The sequence below is a fragment of the Pristis pectinata genome, chromosome 2 (assembly GCF_009764475.1).
Source record: "Pristis pectinata isolate sPriPec2 chromosome 2, sPriPec2.1.pri, whole genome shotgun sequence".
In the NCBI taxonomy this organism is placed as follows: Eukaryota; Metazoa; Chordata; class Chondrichthyes; order Rhinopristiformes; family Pristidae; genus Pristis; species Pristis pectinata.
In genome coordinates this window covers 141,315,654-141,331,941 of record NC_067406.1, presented here as the reverse complement: position 1 = coordinate 141,331,941, position 16,288 = coordinate 141,315,654, and the positions used below count along the sequence as shown (strand labels likewise).

Genomic DNA, 16,288 nt, shown 5'->3' with positions numbered 1-16,288 from the left:
AAAGACATAGAGATTAGGAAGTTGTGGGCATGCTATGTTGGCACCTGAAGCATGGCGACACTTGTGGGCCGTCCCCAGAACACTCTACGCAAAAGATGCATTTCACTGTGTGTTTCGATGTACATGTGACTGATATATCTTATCTTCTTCACATCCTCATCACCAATTTGTAGTTTATGCTTGGGTACTTATTCATATTAGATGTTGTGCCAGGAACACAATGAATCACTGGGAGACCTGGAGAGCTTCTAAAACACGTGCCTTGTTTATTCTGTTCTCTCTCAATGCACTGCACATGTGAACATACATCATGTACACATCACACATAGAGTCAGAGGGTTACAGAGTTATACAACATGGAAACAGGCCCTTCTGCCCAACTGGTCCATGCCGACCAAGATTCCCATCTAAGCTAGTCCCTTTTGCCCACATTTGGCCCATATCCCACTAAACCATGTACCTGTCCAAATGTCTTTTAAATGTTGTTAATGTACCTGCTTCAACAGCTTCCTCTGGCAGCTCGTTCCATATACGGACCACCCCCTGTGTGGAAAAAGTTGCCCCTCAGGTTTCTATTAAATCTTTCCCCTCTCTCCTTAAACCTATGCACATTAGTTATTAATTCCCCAACCCTGGGAAAAAAAGACGGTGTGCATTCACCCTATCTATGCCCCTCATGATCTTATACACACTTACATACACTAGACCCTTTATCATTTTGACACAATACAGCCTTCTCTGTTTCAGTGACTACTCTGCCCTCTCCCACCCACCCCAGCACACCAACTACTCTTATGTTGCACCCACTTTAAAATTGTACTGTTTCATTTGTACTGTTTTGTTTATACTGGCCAGAAATATAACAAATGAGAGGGTCAGAGGGTACAGCTTTGGTTCTAAGAAGATATTTTGAAATGAAGAACTTATATCTTAAAACACCTTTCTTATCCTCAGGATGTCCCGGACTAATTAAATTGTCTGAAGCGTGGTCACTGTTCTAGAGAAACATGTAACTTTGTTCTGCAGTGCAGTTGTAATCTTCACAGTCACTGAGTGAAATACCCAGTTATCCAGCCCATCTACTGCCTCTGTGCTCCCTGACCTACACTGACTCCCCATCCCTTTCAAAACTCTCAATATTGTTTCCAAAACGCTCCATTTCACTGAAATGTGGGAGCTTGCTGGGGTCAAATTGTTTGCCATGTTTCTTATATTATCACAGTGATGGTACTTTGAAATGAGTGCATTAAATATAAATGACTTTAGGAGTTTCTGAGGTGACAGAGGTGCTGTGTATATACTCTATTCTTTCTTCCCTGTGGACTTGTTGTGTAATTTCATCCTGCCCTGCACCTCTGTGCTCCTCTATTTCTGGCCTCTTGTCGGTCCCTGCCTTTCTTTGCTCAACTGTTGTTGGCTGTGCCTTCACCTACCTGGGAAGCCTGAAAGCACGTACTACCAGGCTCAAGGACAGCTTCTATTCTGCTGTTATAAGACTATTGAACGGTTCCCTAGTACGATAAAATGGGCTCTTGACCTCACAATCTACGTCGTTATGACCTTGCACCTTATTGTCTACCTGCACTGCACTTTCTCTGTATCTGTGACACTTTACTCTGCATTCTGTATTGTTTTACCCTGTACTACCTCGATGCACTGTGTAATGAATTGATCTGTATGAACGGTATGCAAGACAAGTTTTTCACTGTACCTCGGTACAAGTGACAATAATAAACCAATTCTAATTCCAATTCCAACCTGCTCCAATATCTCTGCTTGTACCTTGTGTCAAAATATGTCCTGTAATAAGTTCTATGAAGCTTCTTGGGATGTTTTTCTGCATTAAAACACACTGTATAAGTGGAAGTTGTTAATTATAAATGAAAAATTCTAAGCAGAGGTTTAAAAATGTTCTTCCATGTAAAAGGCACCTGCACATCTGTTGTAAGTTTGTGTGTGTTCAAGATGACCTTGAAAAAAAACCTTAAGCGCGATGTGAAGTTACATGATTTATGAAAGACCATCCCTCGGGAAGGGGCCTGACAAGTCACTGTGCTTTGCAGTGGGGTGGTATTTGAGGATGGTTATTAATGGGCTTCATTTGTAGCCTTCAGGAAAACCTACGCTGGGGAGTTTGTTAACCTTCACTGTTGTACTTGAACATGAACTATTTGAATATAAATATCAAAAAGTAATGTCCCTCTACTCAATCACTGCATTTAAACATGTGTAAAATACACACTCTAGTACAAGTTACTGGAGTGTGCATACTGAGCAAGGTTTAGTGAGCTTACACACTCCTGTACAAGTTACTGTGTAGACTGGAGCAAGGTTCAGTGAGTTTACACTCTCCTGTACCAGTTAGTGTGCACACTAAGGTTTAGTGAGCTTACACACTCTAGTATAAGTTACTTTGCACACAGCAAGATTTAGCGAGCTTACACACTCCTATGCAAGTTAGTGTGCACACTGAGCAAGGTGTAGTGAGCTTACACACTCCTGTAGAAGTTAGTGTGCACACTGAGAAAGGTGTAGTGAGCTTACACACTCCTGTACAAGTTAGTGTGCATACTGAACAAAGTTTAGTGGGCTCTCCCATGTTTTGAGCTGGATGCCAACATTCGATCATGGCTGCAGTGTGCACCGTCTCTAGAATGCACTGCTGTAACTTGCTAAATCAACAACAACCTTACCTCCCAAATGCACCATTTCTGCTGCCCAGAAGTACAAAGGCAGGTGGTGCAGCAGAACACCATCATCCTCGCTTGGAAATGTACTTACGTATGGAATGATCTGTCTGGATGGCCCACAAGCAAAAGCTTTTCACTGTATCTCAGTACATGTGACAATACTAATACCAATACCGAATATATCACTTAGAGCATTCCTTCATCATCACTGGGTCGAAATCCTGAAACTCCCTTTTCACTGTATCTCAGTACATGTGACAATACTAATACCAATACCGAATATATCACTGGGTCGAAATCCTGAAACTCCGTCCCCAGCAGCACTGTGGGAGCACCTTCACCAGAAGGCTGCTCATCCCCACCATCTCAAGGGTAGGGATAGGCAATAAACGCTGGCCTTGCTCCCATCCCAAAAATGAATAGATAAAAAAAATCTGAATTTAATGGCGTATGTTGATGAATGTTAGCGACCTCCAAAGATTAACGACCCTCAGGGTGAAGAAATGTCTTCTCATCTCTGTACTGAATGACCAACCCTTTATTTTGAGGCTGTGATTCCTGGTTCGAGGTACTCCACCCAGGAGGAAACATCATCCCAACATCTACCCTGTCAAGCCCCTTAAAAATATTGTATGTTTCAATGAAATCGCTTCTCATTTTTCTGATCTCAGGGAAGTATATGCTGGTGGAAACATATTCAATACTTTCAAAAATAAGTTGGACAAATACTTGAAGGAGAAAAAATTAAATTGTGGGGATTTGGACAAGGACAAAGAAAATGGAACTAATCTGATTTCTCTGAGCAGAGCAGACTCATAGAACATAGAACAGTACAGCACAGGAACAGGCCCTTTGGCCCACCATGTCTGTGCCAGCCATGATGCTAATTTAAACTAAACCCCTCTGACTGTACGTGGTTCATATCCCTCCCGTTCCCTGCCTACTTGTGTGCCTGTCTCAATGCCACTTAACCATTGCGATTGTATCTGCTTCCACCACTTCCCCTGGCAGTGCATTCAGGACACCTACCACTCTCTGTGTAAAAAACTTGCCACCTCAATCTCCTTTAAATTTTCCCTCACTCACCTTGAAGTTATATCCTCTTGTATTTGATAATTCCTTCCTAGGAAGAAGACTATCAACCCTGTCTATGCCTCTCATAATTTTATGCACTTTGATCAGGTCTCCCCTCAGCCTCCGACACTCCAGAGAAAACAACCCAAAGTTGTCCAAACTCTCCTTATAGCTACTACTGTCCAATCTGGGAAAATTCCTGTTGAACCTTCTCTAAATTCCTGTTGAACCTCCCTCTCTAAAGCCTTCACATCCTTCCTGCAATGCAGCAACCAGAACTGCACACTGCACTCCAATTATGGCCTACCCAAAGTTTTATGTGCTTATGGGTGAATGACCCCATTTTGTACAGTTCTAGTCTGTTGACCCCGTTCAGCAGGTCTTTTTTTGCAAATTGCCATGGAGGTTTTTTCATCTACCTGAACTCATAAGGAGAGCACATTCAATGTTTCATCCAGAGAAGTGACTGGTTACCAGTGCCAGAATTTGTTGGTACTTACTGAATGTGGACATCACAGGCATTTATTGTGCATCCCTAAGTACCCATGAGCTAAGGAGGTAGTTAGAAATCAACCACATTAATGGTTCTGGAGTCATGTGTAGATCAGAAGAGGTAAAATTGGCTGAATTCTTCTCCTGAAAATCATGTGAACCAAATATTTTTTTTAATGAAAGCCTAGTAGTTTATGTTTGCCACTAGCTTATTTTTTTAAAAGCCTCCAGTTTTAGAGCGAAATACTTAAGGGAAACAGGTCCTTCAGCTCACTGAGTCTGCGCCAACCATCAACACTCATTTTATCCTAATCCTACACTAATCCCATTTTATTCTCCCAACATTCTCATTCATTTCCCCCCAGATTCTACTGCTCACCCATACACAAGGGGCAATTTGCAGTGGCTGATTAACTGACCAACCCACAAATCTCTGGGGTGTGGGAGGAAACCGGAGCACCCGGGGGAAACCCACGCGGTCACAGGGAGAACGTGCAAGCTCCACAGAGACTGCAGCCGCGGTCAGGATTGAACTCTGGTCTCTGGCGCTGTGAGGCAGCTGCTCCTCAAATTAATTAGTTGAATTTAAATAACCCAACTGCTATGGTGGGACTTGCGCAATACGCTGGAGGAACTCAGTGGGTCAGGCAGCATCTATGGAGGGAAATGAACAGCTGACATTTCGGGTTGAGACCCTTCATCAGTTGGGACTTGAACTTGTTTCTTCAAAGGACTGGTGGTCAAGTCCTCTGGATGCCTGTTTAGTCACTGCACCATAATACATTCTCTGTGCACAAGGATTGGAATGTGGCTTCCACCAACAATCTTGTAACTCTGGGAACAAGCATGTCATCAACTGAAACAAGCTTGGACTTGACATCAAGTAGATGCTTAGCAGTAGCACATATAGAACATAGAACATAGAGCAGTACCGCACTGGACAGGACGTTCAGCCCACGATGCTGTGCCGATCTTGATGCCAATTTACACTACGTGTCCTCCTGTGTATCATCCATATCCCTCCATTCCCTTCATATTCATGTGTCGATCTAAACGCCTCTTAAACTCCACCAGACTGCCTGCTTCCACTACTACCCCTGGTAACCCATTCCAGTCACCGACCACTCTCTGCGTAAAAAACGTCCCTCACGTCACCTTTAAAGTTCCTCCCTCAAAAGCCTGTCCTCTGGTGTTTGACATTTCTACCCCAGGGAAAAGATTCTGACTGTCTACCCTCTCTATGCCTCTCATAATTTTAACAACCTCTAACAGGTCTCCCCTCAGCCTCTGACGCTCTAGGGAGAACAACCCAAGTTTGTCCAACCTTTCCTTATAGCTCATACCCTCTAATCCAGGCGGCATCCTGGTGAACCACTTCTGCACCCTTTCCACTTAAGGAGGTCACTTCACACATTGTGCTTCTGCTAGTTCTTTGAAAGGGATATCTAATTACTTCAATTCCCCTTGCCTTTCCCCATACAAAACCTTACCCTTCTTTTCCCTTTTGAATGCACTTCCACTGCCCGTTCAGCCAGAACCATCCAGGTCAAAACAACTTGATCCATAAAACAATTCTTATCTCCACCTTTGAATCTTCATGATCTAAGTAAATGTACTTAACATTTGACCTAATAATGGGAAAAAGATTGTTACCTCTAAGAAATGTATTAAAAGCTTTGCAACCATCAAATTTCATCCAAAATATTAAATTATTCATTCCACAAAAAATAATGGAAATCAGCATTAAGTGTTTACAAAATACAACCTTGCTCTGACCTTAAACTTAAGTCATTTTACGGTTTTAATAATTCATACAGATAACGCCATGAAGAATAATCATTAAATGTTGAGAAAAGATTACGCACATCTGGGATTGTATTCCCGGGAAATTAAAAGGTTAAGGGGTGATTTGATTGAAATTTTCAAGATAACATGGGGACTGAGGGAAAGTAAGTGAAACTATTTCTGGTGTTTGGGAGTCTGAGTGAAGTAAGAACTAGAACCAGGTCTATCAGGAGAGAAGTTCAGATGTGCTTCCACCATGTAGAGGGTGGTATTGGTATTGGTATCGGTTTATTGTTGTTACTTGTACTGAGGTACAGTGAAAAACTTGTCTTACAAACCGATCGTACAGGTCAATTCATTACACAGTGCAGTTACATTGAGTTAATACAGAGTGCATTGATGTAGTACAGGTAAAAACAATAACAGTACAGAGTAAAGTGTCACAGCTACAGAGAAAGTGCAATGCAATAAGGTGCAAGGTCACAACAAGATAGATTGTGAGGTCAGAGTCCATCTCATTGTATAAGGGAACCGTTCAATAGTCTTATCACAGTGGGGTAGAAGCTGTCCTTAAGTCTGGTGGTACGTGCCCTCAGGCTCCTGTATCTTCTACCGGATGGAAGAGGAGAGAAGAGAGAATGTCCCGGTTGGGCGGGGTCTTTGATTATGCTGGCTGCTACACCAAGACAACGAGAGGTAAAAACAGAGTCCAAGGAGGGGAGGCTAGTGTCCGTGATGCGCTGGGCTGCGTCCACAACTCTCTGCAGCTTCTTGCGGTCCTGGACAGAGCAGTTGCCATACCAAGCCATGATACATCCAGATAGGATGCTTTCTATGGTGCATCGGTAAAAGCTGGTGAGAGTCAAAGGGGACAAACCAAATTTCTTTAGCCTCCTGAGGAAGTAGAGGCGCTGGTGAGCTTTCTTGGCTGTGGCATCAACATGATTTGACCAGGACAGGCTGTTGGTGATGTTCACTCCCAGGAACTTGAAGCTGTCAACCCTCTCGACCTTGGCACCATTGATGTAGACAGGTGCATGTACAGCACCCCCTTTCCTGAAGCCAATGACCAGCTCTTTGTTTTGTTGACATTGAGGGAAAGGTTGTTGTCATGATACTAAGCTCTCTATCTCCTTCCTGTACTCCGCCTCATCGCTGTTTGAGATACAGCCTGCAAACTTGTAGATGGAGTTAGAGCAGAATCTGGCCACACAGTCATGAGTGTATAGGGAGTAGAGTAAAGAGCTGAGGACGCAGCCTTGTGGGGCACCATTGTTGAGAATAATCGTGCTGGAGGTATTGCTGCCTATCCTCACTGATTGCAGTCTGTTTGTTAGAAAGTCAAGGATCCAGTTACAGAGGGAGGTGTTGAGTCCTAGGTCTCGGAGTTTGGTGACAAGCTTGCTTGGAATTATTGTATTGAAGGCAGAGCTGTAGTCAATAAACAATAGTCTAACGTATGTGTCTTTACTGTCCAGATGCTCCAGAGCTGAGTGTAAGGCCAGGGAGATGGCATCTGCTGTAGACCTGTTTCGGCAATAGGTGAATTGCAATGGGTCCAGGTTGTCTGGTAGGCTGGAGTTGATGTGTGCCATGACCAACCTGTCAAAGCACTTCATGATGGTAGATGTCAGAGCCACTGGTTGGTAGTCATTGAGGCATATGTTACCTTGCTTTTCTTTGGTACCGGGATGATAGTGGTCTTTTTAAAACAGGAGGGAAGCTGAGATTGAAGCAGGGAGAGGTTGAATATGTCTGCAAATACTTCTGCCAGCTGATCAGCACAAGATCTGAGCACGCGGCCCGGGACATCATCTAGGCCAGGTACGTTTGGGACTCTCCTTTGCAAGTGGAAGTTATGGCTGAGTTGTAGGAACATGCACATGAATATCTGAATTAGGAGCACGAAGTGGGTCACTTGACCCCTTGAGCTTGCTTCACCATTCGATAAGATCCTGGCTGATCTGATTACAACCTCAACCTTGCATTGCCACTGACCTCTGGTCAATTGTTCATTTTAAATCTGATGTTTATAGATTATTGTTAACCAGGATTATTAAGGGAGATATTGTTAAAATGGGCATATGGCGTTAGATCACAGATCTCAAAGAAGTCACGGAGTCATACTGCATGCAAACAGGCCTTTAGGCCCTTCAAGTCTGTGCTGGCCATCAATAGAGACTATGGTCTGTCCGCGGCCTCCTCCACTGTCAGGTCAAGGCCAAACGCAAATTAGAGGAACAACACCTCATATTCTGCCTGGGCAGTTTCCAACCTGGCAGCATGAACATCGAATTCTCAAACTTCCAATAACCACCCCCCCCCCCCGATCCCTTTTGCCCCATTTTTTCTTTTTCCTCTTTCCTCCTCATCCATTTGGCCCCCATCACCCGATCTCTTTCCCCTCCCCTACCCTTTCCATCAGCCCAATCATCCACACACTCCTCCCACTGAGTCCCCTCCCCACCTCCCTCTCCTTTATTCCACACTCCACCATCCTCTGCTATCAGATTCCATCATCTTTAGCCCTCTGTCACTTCCACCTATCACCTTCCAGCTTCTGATATCATTCCCGCCCTCATCTGCCTATCACATCCCCTCCCCTCCACCTGGATCCACCTATCACCTGCCAGTTCTTGCTTCACCCCTTCTCCCCATCTTTTTATATTGGCTATCTCCCCTCTTTCCAGTCCAGACAAAGGGTCTCGAGCCGAAACGTCGACTGTCCACTTTCGTCCGTAGTTGCTGCCTGACCTATTGAGTTCCTCCAGATCTTTGTGTGTTGCTGGCCATCAAGCAGGCTTGTGCACTAATCCTACACTGATCTGATTTTCTGTAGTCCCTCCACATTCCTATCAACTCCCTGTGGTTGTACCACTCACTGACACACTTGTGGCAATTTACAGTAGTCAGTCAATGCACCAACCCCATGCCTTTGGGATGTGGGAGGAAACTGGAGCACCAGGGGGAATCCCACATGGTCACAGGGAGAACGTGCAAACTCCACACAGACAGCACCTGAGCTCAGGATTTTACCCAGGTCACTGGAGCTGTGAAGCAGCAGCTCTGCTTGCCTGCTCCTCCATTCAATTAGATCGTGGCTGGTATGTTTCTAACCTTAACTCTGCAAACCCGGCTACTCCTTGTCAATTGTTACTTTCAATCTGAGGTTGATATGTTATTGTGGTATTAAGAGAGATTCATTAAGGGTGGGTTCATGGAATTTCGTCACAGATCTACTGTGAACTTGGCAGAACAGACCCCGAGGGTCTAGGTGTTCCCTTGTGTTCCTTTATTCCTTGGTGTGATAGGCATCTATAGATGATTTCCTGCCCTGGACAACAGTGATAGGTAGATCTACAAACCAGTTGGTCATATATTCATGTTAAACCTTTATTTCCAGAAATTAGTGCTGTTTTTTCTTTGTATTGATTGTTTCTGTATCTGTCTAATTGTGTAATAGATCCCAGTTAGCAGAGTGTGTTCAGAAAGCTTATTTAAAAGGTCGTTGAAAAGTCAGGTTCTTTGTTGATATCCTTTCACCTGAATGGATTCGGCCTTGATGTATTGCCTTCTTTTCATCCTGTCGCATGTTCTACCTTTGAGAAATAACAAGAGAGAAAGCAGTCCATTAACACACAAATGAAAGCATGAGAGTACTTTAATTCTGCATCTTATTTTGTGGTTATTTATGTATAAGGTTATTTGAAAAGGTCCAAACCACCTTCCCCATCTGTTTGGTTGTCAGCCTGAGTGAACTTCAGTAATTCTTTCCCAAATTATATTGCTACATTCGCCCAGAGACCAGCAGCGTCTAGTTGGGTTTGCTCCAATTAAACTATATTTTATCGGCTAAATGAGTAATCATTGTCCTGGATGACTTGAAGTGACACCTTGAGGAAAAAAGTAATTTGTTGATTTAAGATTATGAGCACAACATTAATTATTTCTTGCTGTATTTGTTTTTTTCAAACAGGCTTTTAATCCTGTGATAGATAGGGTGTTCTTACCTAGGCAACAAAAGGTTGCCAAAGTAGTGGTCAATTTGTATTATTTATAATTCAGTTTCTGGTGCAATAATCAATAATCTGAGCAGTAGACGGACAGGCTTTAAGATATGTTTGTAATTAAATTGGTAAATTGGTAAATTGGTTTATTATTGTCACTTGGACCGAGGTACAGTGAAAAGCTTGTCTTGCATACCGTTCATACAGATCAATTCATTACATCAGTGCATTGAGGTAGTACAGGGGAAAACAATAACAGAATGCAGAATAAAGTGTTACAGCTACAGAGAACGTGCAGTGCAGGCAGACAATAAGGTGCAAGGTCACAACGAGGTAGATTGTGAGGTCAAGAGCCCATCTTATCATAGCAGGGAACCATTCAATAGTCTTATAATAGTGGGACAGAAGCTGAACTTGAGCCTGGTGGTACATGCTTTCAGGCTTTTGTATCTTCTGCCAATGGGAGGGGGGAGAAGAAAGAATGTCCGGGGTGGGTGGGATCTTTGATTATGTTGGTTGCTTTACCGAGGCAGCAGGAAGTGTAGACAGAGTCCACGGAGGAGAGGCTGGTTTCCATGATAATAGTGTGTAACCAACTAGCCACACTTACAAATACCCTCCTTTTATGGAATAAAACATGACGGTTCTTAAAAGAATGGGGAGCAATGGCAGAAATGACCCTCAACAAGTGACCATGGTGCTAAAGGTGTATGAGTAGACACTGTCTGTTATATTCAGATCCATGTCGGGAGATCATGTCTCACAAATTTGATTTGAGTTTTGTGAGGAGGTAACCAAGAAGATTGACAAGGGCAGGCTGGTGGACATTGTCTACTTGGACTTTAGCAAGGCCTGTGACAAGGTTCCACATGGTAGTCTGGTCCAGAAGGTTAGAATACATGGGATCCACAGTGAGATAGCAAATTGAACACACAATTGACTTGGTGGAAGGAGGCAGAGGGTGGTAGTGGAGGGTTGTTTTTCAGGTTGGAGGCCTGTGATCAGCGATGCGCCGCAGGGATTGGTGCTGGGTCCTTTAGTGTTCATCATATATATTAATGATTTGGAGGAGAATGTAGGTGGCGTGATTATTAAGTTTGCAGATGACACCAAAGTTGGTGGCGTAGTGGACACTGAAGAAGGTTGTCTACGGTTACACAGGATCTAGATCAACTGGGAAAGTGGGCAAAGAAATGGCAGATGGAATTTAACTCAGATGATTGCAAAGTGATGAAATCTGGGAAGTTAAACCAGGCCAGGACGTACACAGTGAATGGCGGGGCTCTGGGGAGTGTTGCTGAACAGGGTGCAAGGGACGACATAGGTAGAGTGGTGAAGAAGGCGTATGTTATGCTTGCCTTCATTGGCTGATTCATTAACTGCAAAACTCTTTAACTATGCTCTTAAACTCTGATGTACTGAGCATTCCCAATTTTCACTGCAGCGCCATTGGTAACCATGTTTTCAACTGGAAAGCTGCTTGAGTTTAGAATTAAAACCCAGACTCAAGCCTGACCAGTCATGAGCCCAACTCGAACCTGACAACATATTTGCCCCAACCCAGATGCATTTTCTGAAAAGTAGAGAGGACGGCTGTTCCCCAGACCTCCCCTCCACAGCCTCCACCCTCCAACCCCAACCCCGCACTGCCCATTTCTATCTCTTACCCAAGATCCACAAACAGAACTGCCTTGGGTAGGCCTATTGTTTCTGCCTGTTCTTGCCCTACTGAACTTATCTCCACATACCTCGACTCTATCTTGTCCTCCCTTGTCCAGTCCCTTCCCACCGACATCCACAACACCTCACAAGCCCTCCACTATTGTGATGACTTCCTGGCCCCCATTGCCCCATCTTCACCATGGATGTCTAGTCTCTATACACTTCCATCCCCCATCAGGAAGGCTTAGGGCCTTCTGCTTCTTTCTGGAGCATAGATCCAACCAGTTCCCCTCGACCAACACTCTCATCCACCTGGCCGAACTTGTTCTTACCCTGGACAACCTCTCTTTTGATTCCTCTCACTTCTTACAAATTAGCAGTGTAGCCGTGGGCACTCTCATGGGCCCCAACTACACCTGTCTTTTTGTTGACCACATGGAACAGTCCTTGTTCCAAACCTACTCTGGCACCCCTCCCCGACTCTTTCCCTGCCACGTCCACAACTGCATTGGTGCCACCTCCTGCCCTCGTACAAAACTCGCTCATATTATCGAATTCACTACTAACCTCCACCCCACCCTCAAATTCACTTGGACTATTTCTGACACCTCACTCCCTTTACTGGATCTCTGTCTCCATCTCAGGAGACAAAATACCCACTGACGTTTACCATAAACCCACTGACTCCCACAGCTACCTTAACGACAACCACTCCCACCCTGTCTCTTGTAAGGGCACCATCCATTTCTCCTTCACCACCGCATCTGTTCTCAAGATGAGGCTTTCCCTTCCAGTACATCTGAGATGTCCTCCTTTTTCAGGAAATGTGGCTTCCCTCCAACTGTGGTTGATCGAGCCTTCACCCAAACCTCCTCCCTTTCCTGCGCTTCTACTCTCACCCCATCTTCATCCAGACAGAACAGGGATAGAGTTCGCTTGGTCCTTACCTTTCACCCAATCAGCCTTCACGTGCAGCACGTCGTTCTTCATCATTTCCACCAGCTGTAACATGGTCCCACCACCAGCTGCATCTTCCCCTCCCCACGCCATTCTGCTTTCCGCAGGTATCACTCTCTCTGTGACTCCCTGGTCTGCTCATCCCTTTCCACACCCCCCCCCCCCCCCACTCTCCCCTGAAATTGTGCAAGGTGCAGTACTTGTCCCTATACCTCCTCCTTCATCCAGCGACCTAAATGGTCTTTCCAGATGAAGCACAAGTTCATATGCACCTCCTTCAATCTTGTCGATTGCTTTCAATGCTCGCGATGTGGTCTCCTCTATGTTGGTGATGTAGCACAGATTAGGTGACCACTTTGCCGAGTACCTGTGCTCTGTCCGCAGTGGCCATCTAGAGCTCCCGGCCGCATGCCATTTCAACTCCTCTCCCCATTCCCACACTGATCTGTCCATCCTCAGCTCCCTCCACTGCCAGGGTGAGGCCAAGTGCAACCTAGAGGAACAACACCTCATAGTCCACCCTTGCCGTCTGCAACCCAATGGTATGAACATTGAAATTACCAATTTCAGGTAACCCGCGTCCCCAGTGTTTATTTCTCATTCTGATCCACTCAGGTTCTCTCAACCCCTCTCTTTCCAATCCCCACACCCCCGCCACTCCCTCATGAATTGACGTGCAGTAATCTCAACCTGACATGGGTAAAGTGCTGGGCCAGGCCAGCTGACCAGAACCATAGTGCTTCATCCAACCATGAATGCATCTCAACCCAAACCCTCACACATAGTCAGGTTATATCAGACTTAGATCAGGATCCACTTCCAAGCACTTCAGGATTTCAAGCACCCTCCTTAAACCTCTTGGGACCTGGCTAACTGAAGTGTGGTTGCCTATGGTGAAGTGAAGGAAATTTGGAATGCACAAGAGGTCAGAATTGGAGCATTCTGTGGTCAGTACCTGGAGTCGTTACATTTCACCTATCCAAAAAATATTAAATGCCACCAAGTAGGGTATAGACAAAGCCACAGTGGTATGACTAAGTTCAAGCTGAAATCACAGTGGAGCTGGTTTGACGTTGCACGAAAACCAACAACTTATTTCTGTGTAGCATCTTTCAAATAGAAAAATATCCTACGTCGAATTTAGAATCAGAATCAGATTTATTATCACTGATATATGATGTGAAATTTGTTGTTTTGTGGCAGCAGTACAGTGCAAAGACATAAAATTACTATAAATTACAAAATAAATAAATAGTGCAAAAAAGGAATAATGAGGCAGTGTTCATAGACCATTTAGAAATCGGATGGCAGAGGGGAAGAAGCTGTTTCTGAATTGTTTTGTGGGTCTTCAGGCTCCTGTAACTCCTCCTGATGGTAGTAATGAGAAGAGGGCATGTCCCGGATGGTGAGGGTTCTTAGTGATGGATGCTACCTTCTTGAGACACCACCTCTTGAAGATGTCCTCGATGGTGGGGAGGATTGTGCCCTTGATGGAGCTGGCTGAGTCTACAACCTTCTGCAGCATCTTGCGATCCTGCACATTGGAGCCTCCATACCAGGCAGTGATGCAACCAGTCAGAATGCTCTCCAATGTACATCTGTAGAAATTTGCAAGAGTCTTTGGTGACATACCAAATCTTCTCAAGTTCAAATTTATCCAAGAAAAATTCCCGCTGAGCCCCTAACGGAGACATGAGGGTAGAAAACTTCAATGAGGCGAGTTTTAAAGAGTGTCTTAAAGGTAGAAAGAGGGCTAGAGAGATGCTGAGGGAGAAAAATTCTGGAACTGAAGTCCCAGGTATGGCTGCCAATGATGGAGCATATAAAATCATAAGTGCTCACATAGAGTCACAGAGTTATACAGCATGGAAACAGGCCTTTTGGCCCAACTGGTCCATGCTGACCAAGATGTCCCATCCAAGCTAGTCCCATTTGCCTGTGTTTGGCCCATAACCTTCTAAACCTTTCCTATCCATGTACCGGTCCAACTGTCTTTTAAAAGGTGTTATGGTACCTGCCTCAACCACTTCCTCGAGCAGCTCATTCCACATAGATACCACCCTTTGTGTAAAAATAGTTGCCTCCCAAGCTCCTATTAAATCTTTCCCCTCTCACCCTAAACCAATATCCTCTAGTTCTTGATTCCCCAACCCTGGGAAAAAGACCGAGTGCACTCACCCTATCTGGCATATGGCTAGAACTGGACATACTGCAGCCAGTCACTGGAGTGGTTTGGTTTCACATATCTTAAAACATTAGTGCAGGATCTGATGCACCACTACATAGTGTATGGACGATACCACGCTGATCCTGTATGTTCACACCCCCAAAGGAAGGAAGAGCTCAACTCTCTGCTGGATCCTTCTGGAGCCCACAGGAATTCAAAATTAATCTACAGCATGTTTCTGGAAGTAATCTTGGAGAAATCCCATATATGGTGTTGGTAACAAGACCTTGCAACCAAATATGGTGCTGTGAACACTCTTTGTGCACAGCAAGCTCACACAAACACCAATGTGATAGCAATCAGCTGATCTAATGTTGTGACCTTGGCTGTAGGATAAATATTGGTGCAAGCCTCTTAAGATGCTTAATCTTGGGTTTATGGAATTCATTTAAGTGCAAGGAAATAAACTGATCTAATCCAATGTTTCTTAATCCTTTATTTCAGACTGAGCCATATCCTACTCGCCAATATAAAGGAGTGCATTTTGGAAACAGGACGTCAAAACGTCTTAATTTTAAAATCCCGCTGGGACCTGGACCAGGCTCCTATGATATCCAGAAGTCAGTACAATTTTACTCCTGTACTTATTAAATACTTTGTGTCATATATTGTGGTTTACAATCTGCAGGATATTTATAACAATTATATATGGATTTTAAATCCCTTTTTAACTGGAATTAAATCAATCATACTACATTTTCATTTTAATAATATTCACCAGCTCCTAAATCATTCTCGTTTAAAATGGGCACTTGTGTTGGTCGAAAAGAAATATTAATCACTAATTTCTATTAATGTCAATTTCAGATTTGTAAATCGCGTTGTCTTAATCCATCCTTTGAGCAGAAACTGCTGTCTTTACACAGTAGGGCATGTTTGCTTAGGGTGAATTGCATGCAAGAAGAAAGATAATTAATGCCTCATGAATAAAAAGGAACATAATCTGCGGGGAATACTCAGCAGGTCAGGCAGCCTCTGTGGGGCGAGAAACAGGGTTACAGTTTCAGGTTGGAGACACAAGAGAGACTGCAGATGCTGGAAATCTGGAGCAATGCACAAAGGAGCTGCAGGAACTCAGCAGGTCAGGCAGCATCTATGGAGGGAAATGGATAGTCGACGTTTCGGGTTGAGACCCTTCATCAGGACTGGAAAGAAGGAGGGGAAATAGCCAGTGTAAAAAAGTGGGGGGAAGGGGTGGAGCAAGAGCTGGCAGGTGATAGGTGGATCCAGGTGAAGAGGGTGATTGGTATTGGTATTGGGTTATTATTGTCACTTGTACCGAGGTACAGTGAAAAACTTGTCTTACAAACCGATCGTACAGGTCAATTCATTACACAGTGCAGTTACATTGAGTTAGTACAGAGTGCATTGATGTAGTACAGGTAAAAACAATA

At 44.3% G+C, this 16,288-nt stretch overlaps 1 protein-coding gene across 1 annotated transcript in view; it reads left to right on the top strand.

The window, feature by feature from the left end:
• Nucleotides 1-16,288, top strand: part of stpg2 (sperm-tail PG-rich repeat containing 2) — a 199,377-nt gene that overhangs the window by 48,769 nt on the left and 134,320 nt on the right. The window contains exon 5 of the mRNA XM_052041076.1: nt 15,339-15,454. Coding sequence (XP_051897036.1) covers nt 15,339-15,454 — 116 coding nt within the window. The remainder of the gene's footprint in view (nt 1-15,338; nt 15,455-16,288) is intronic.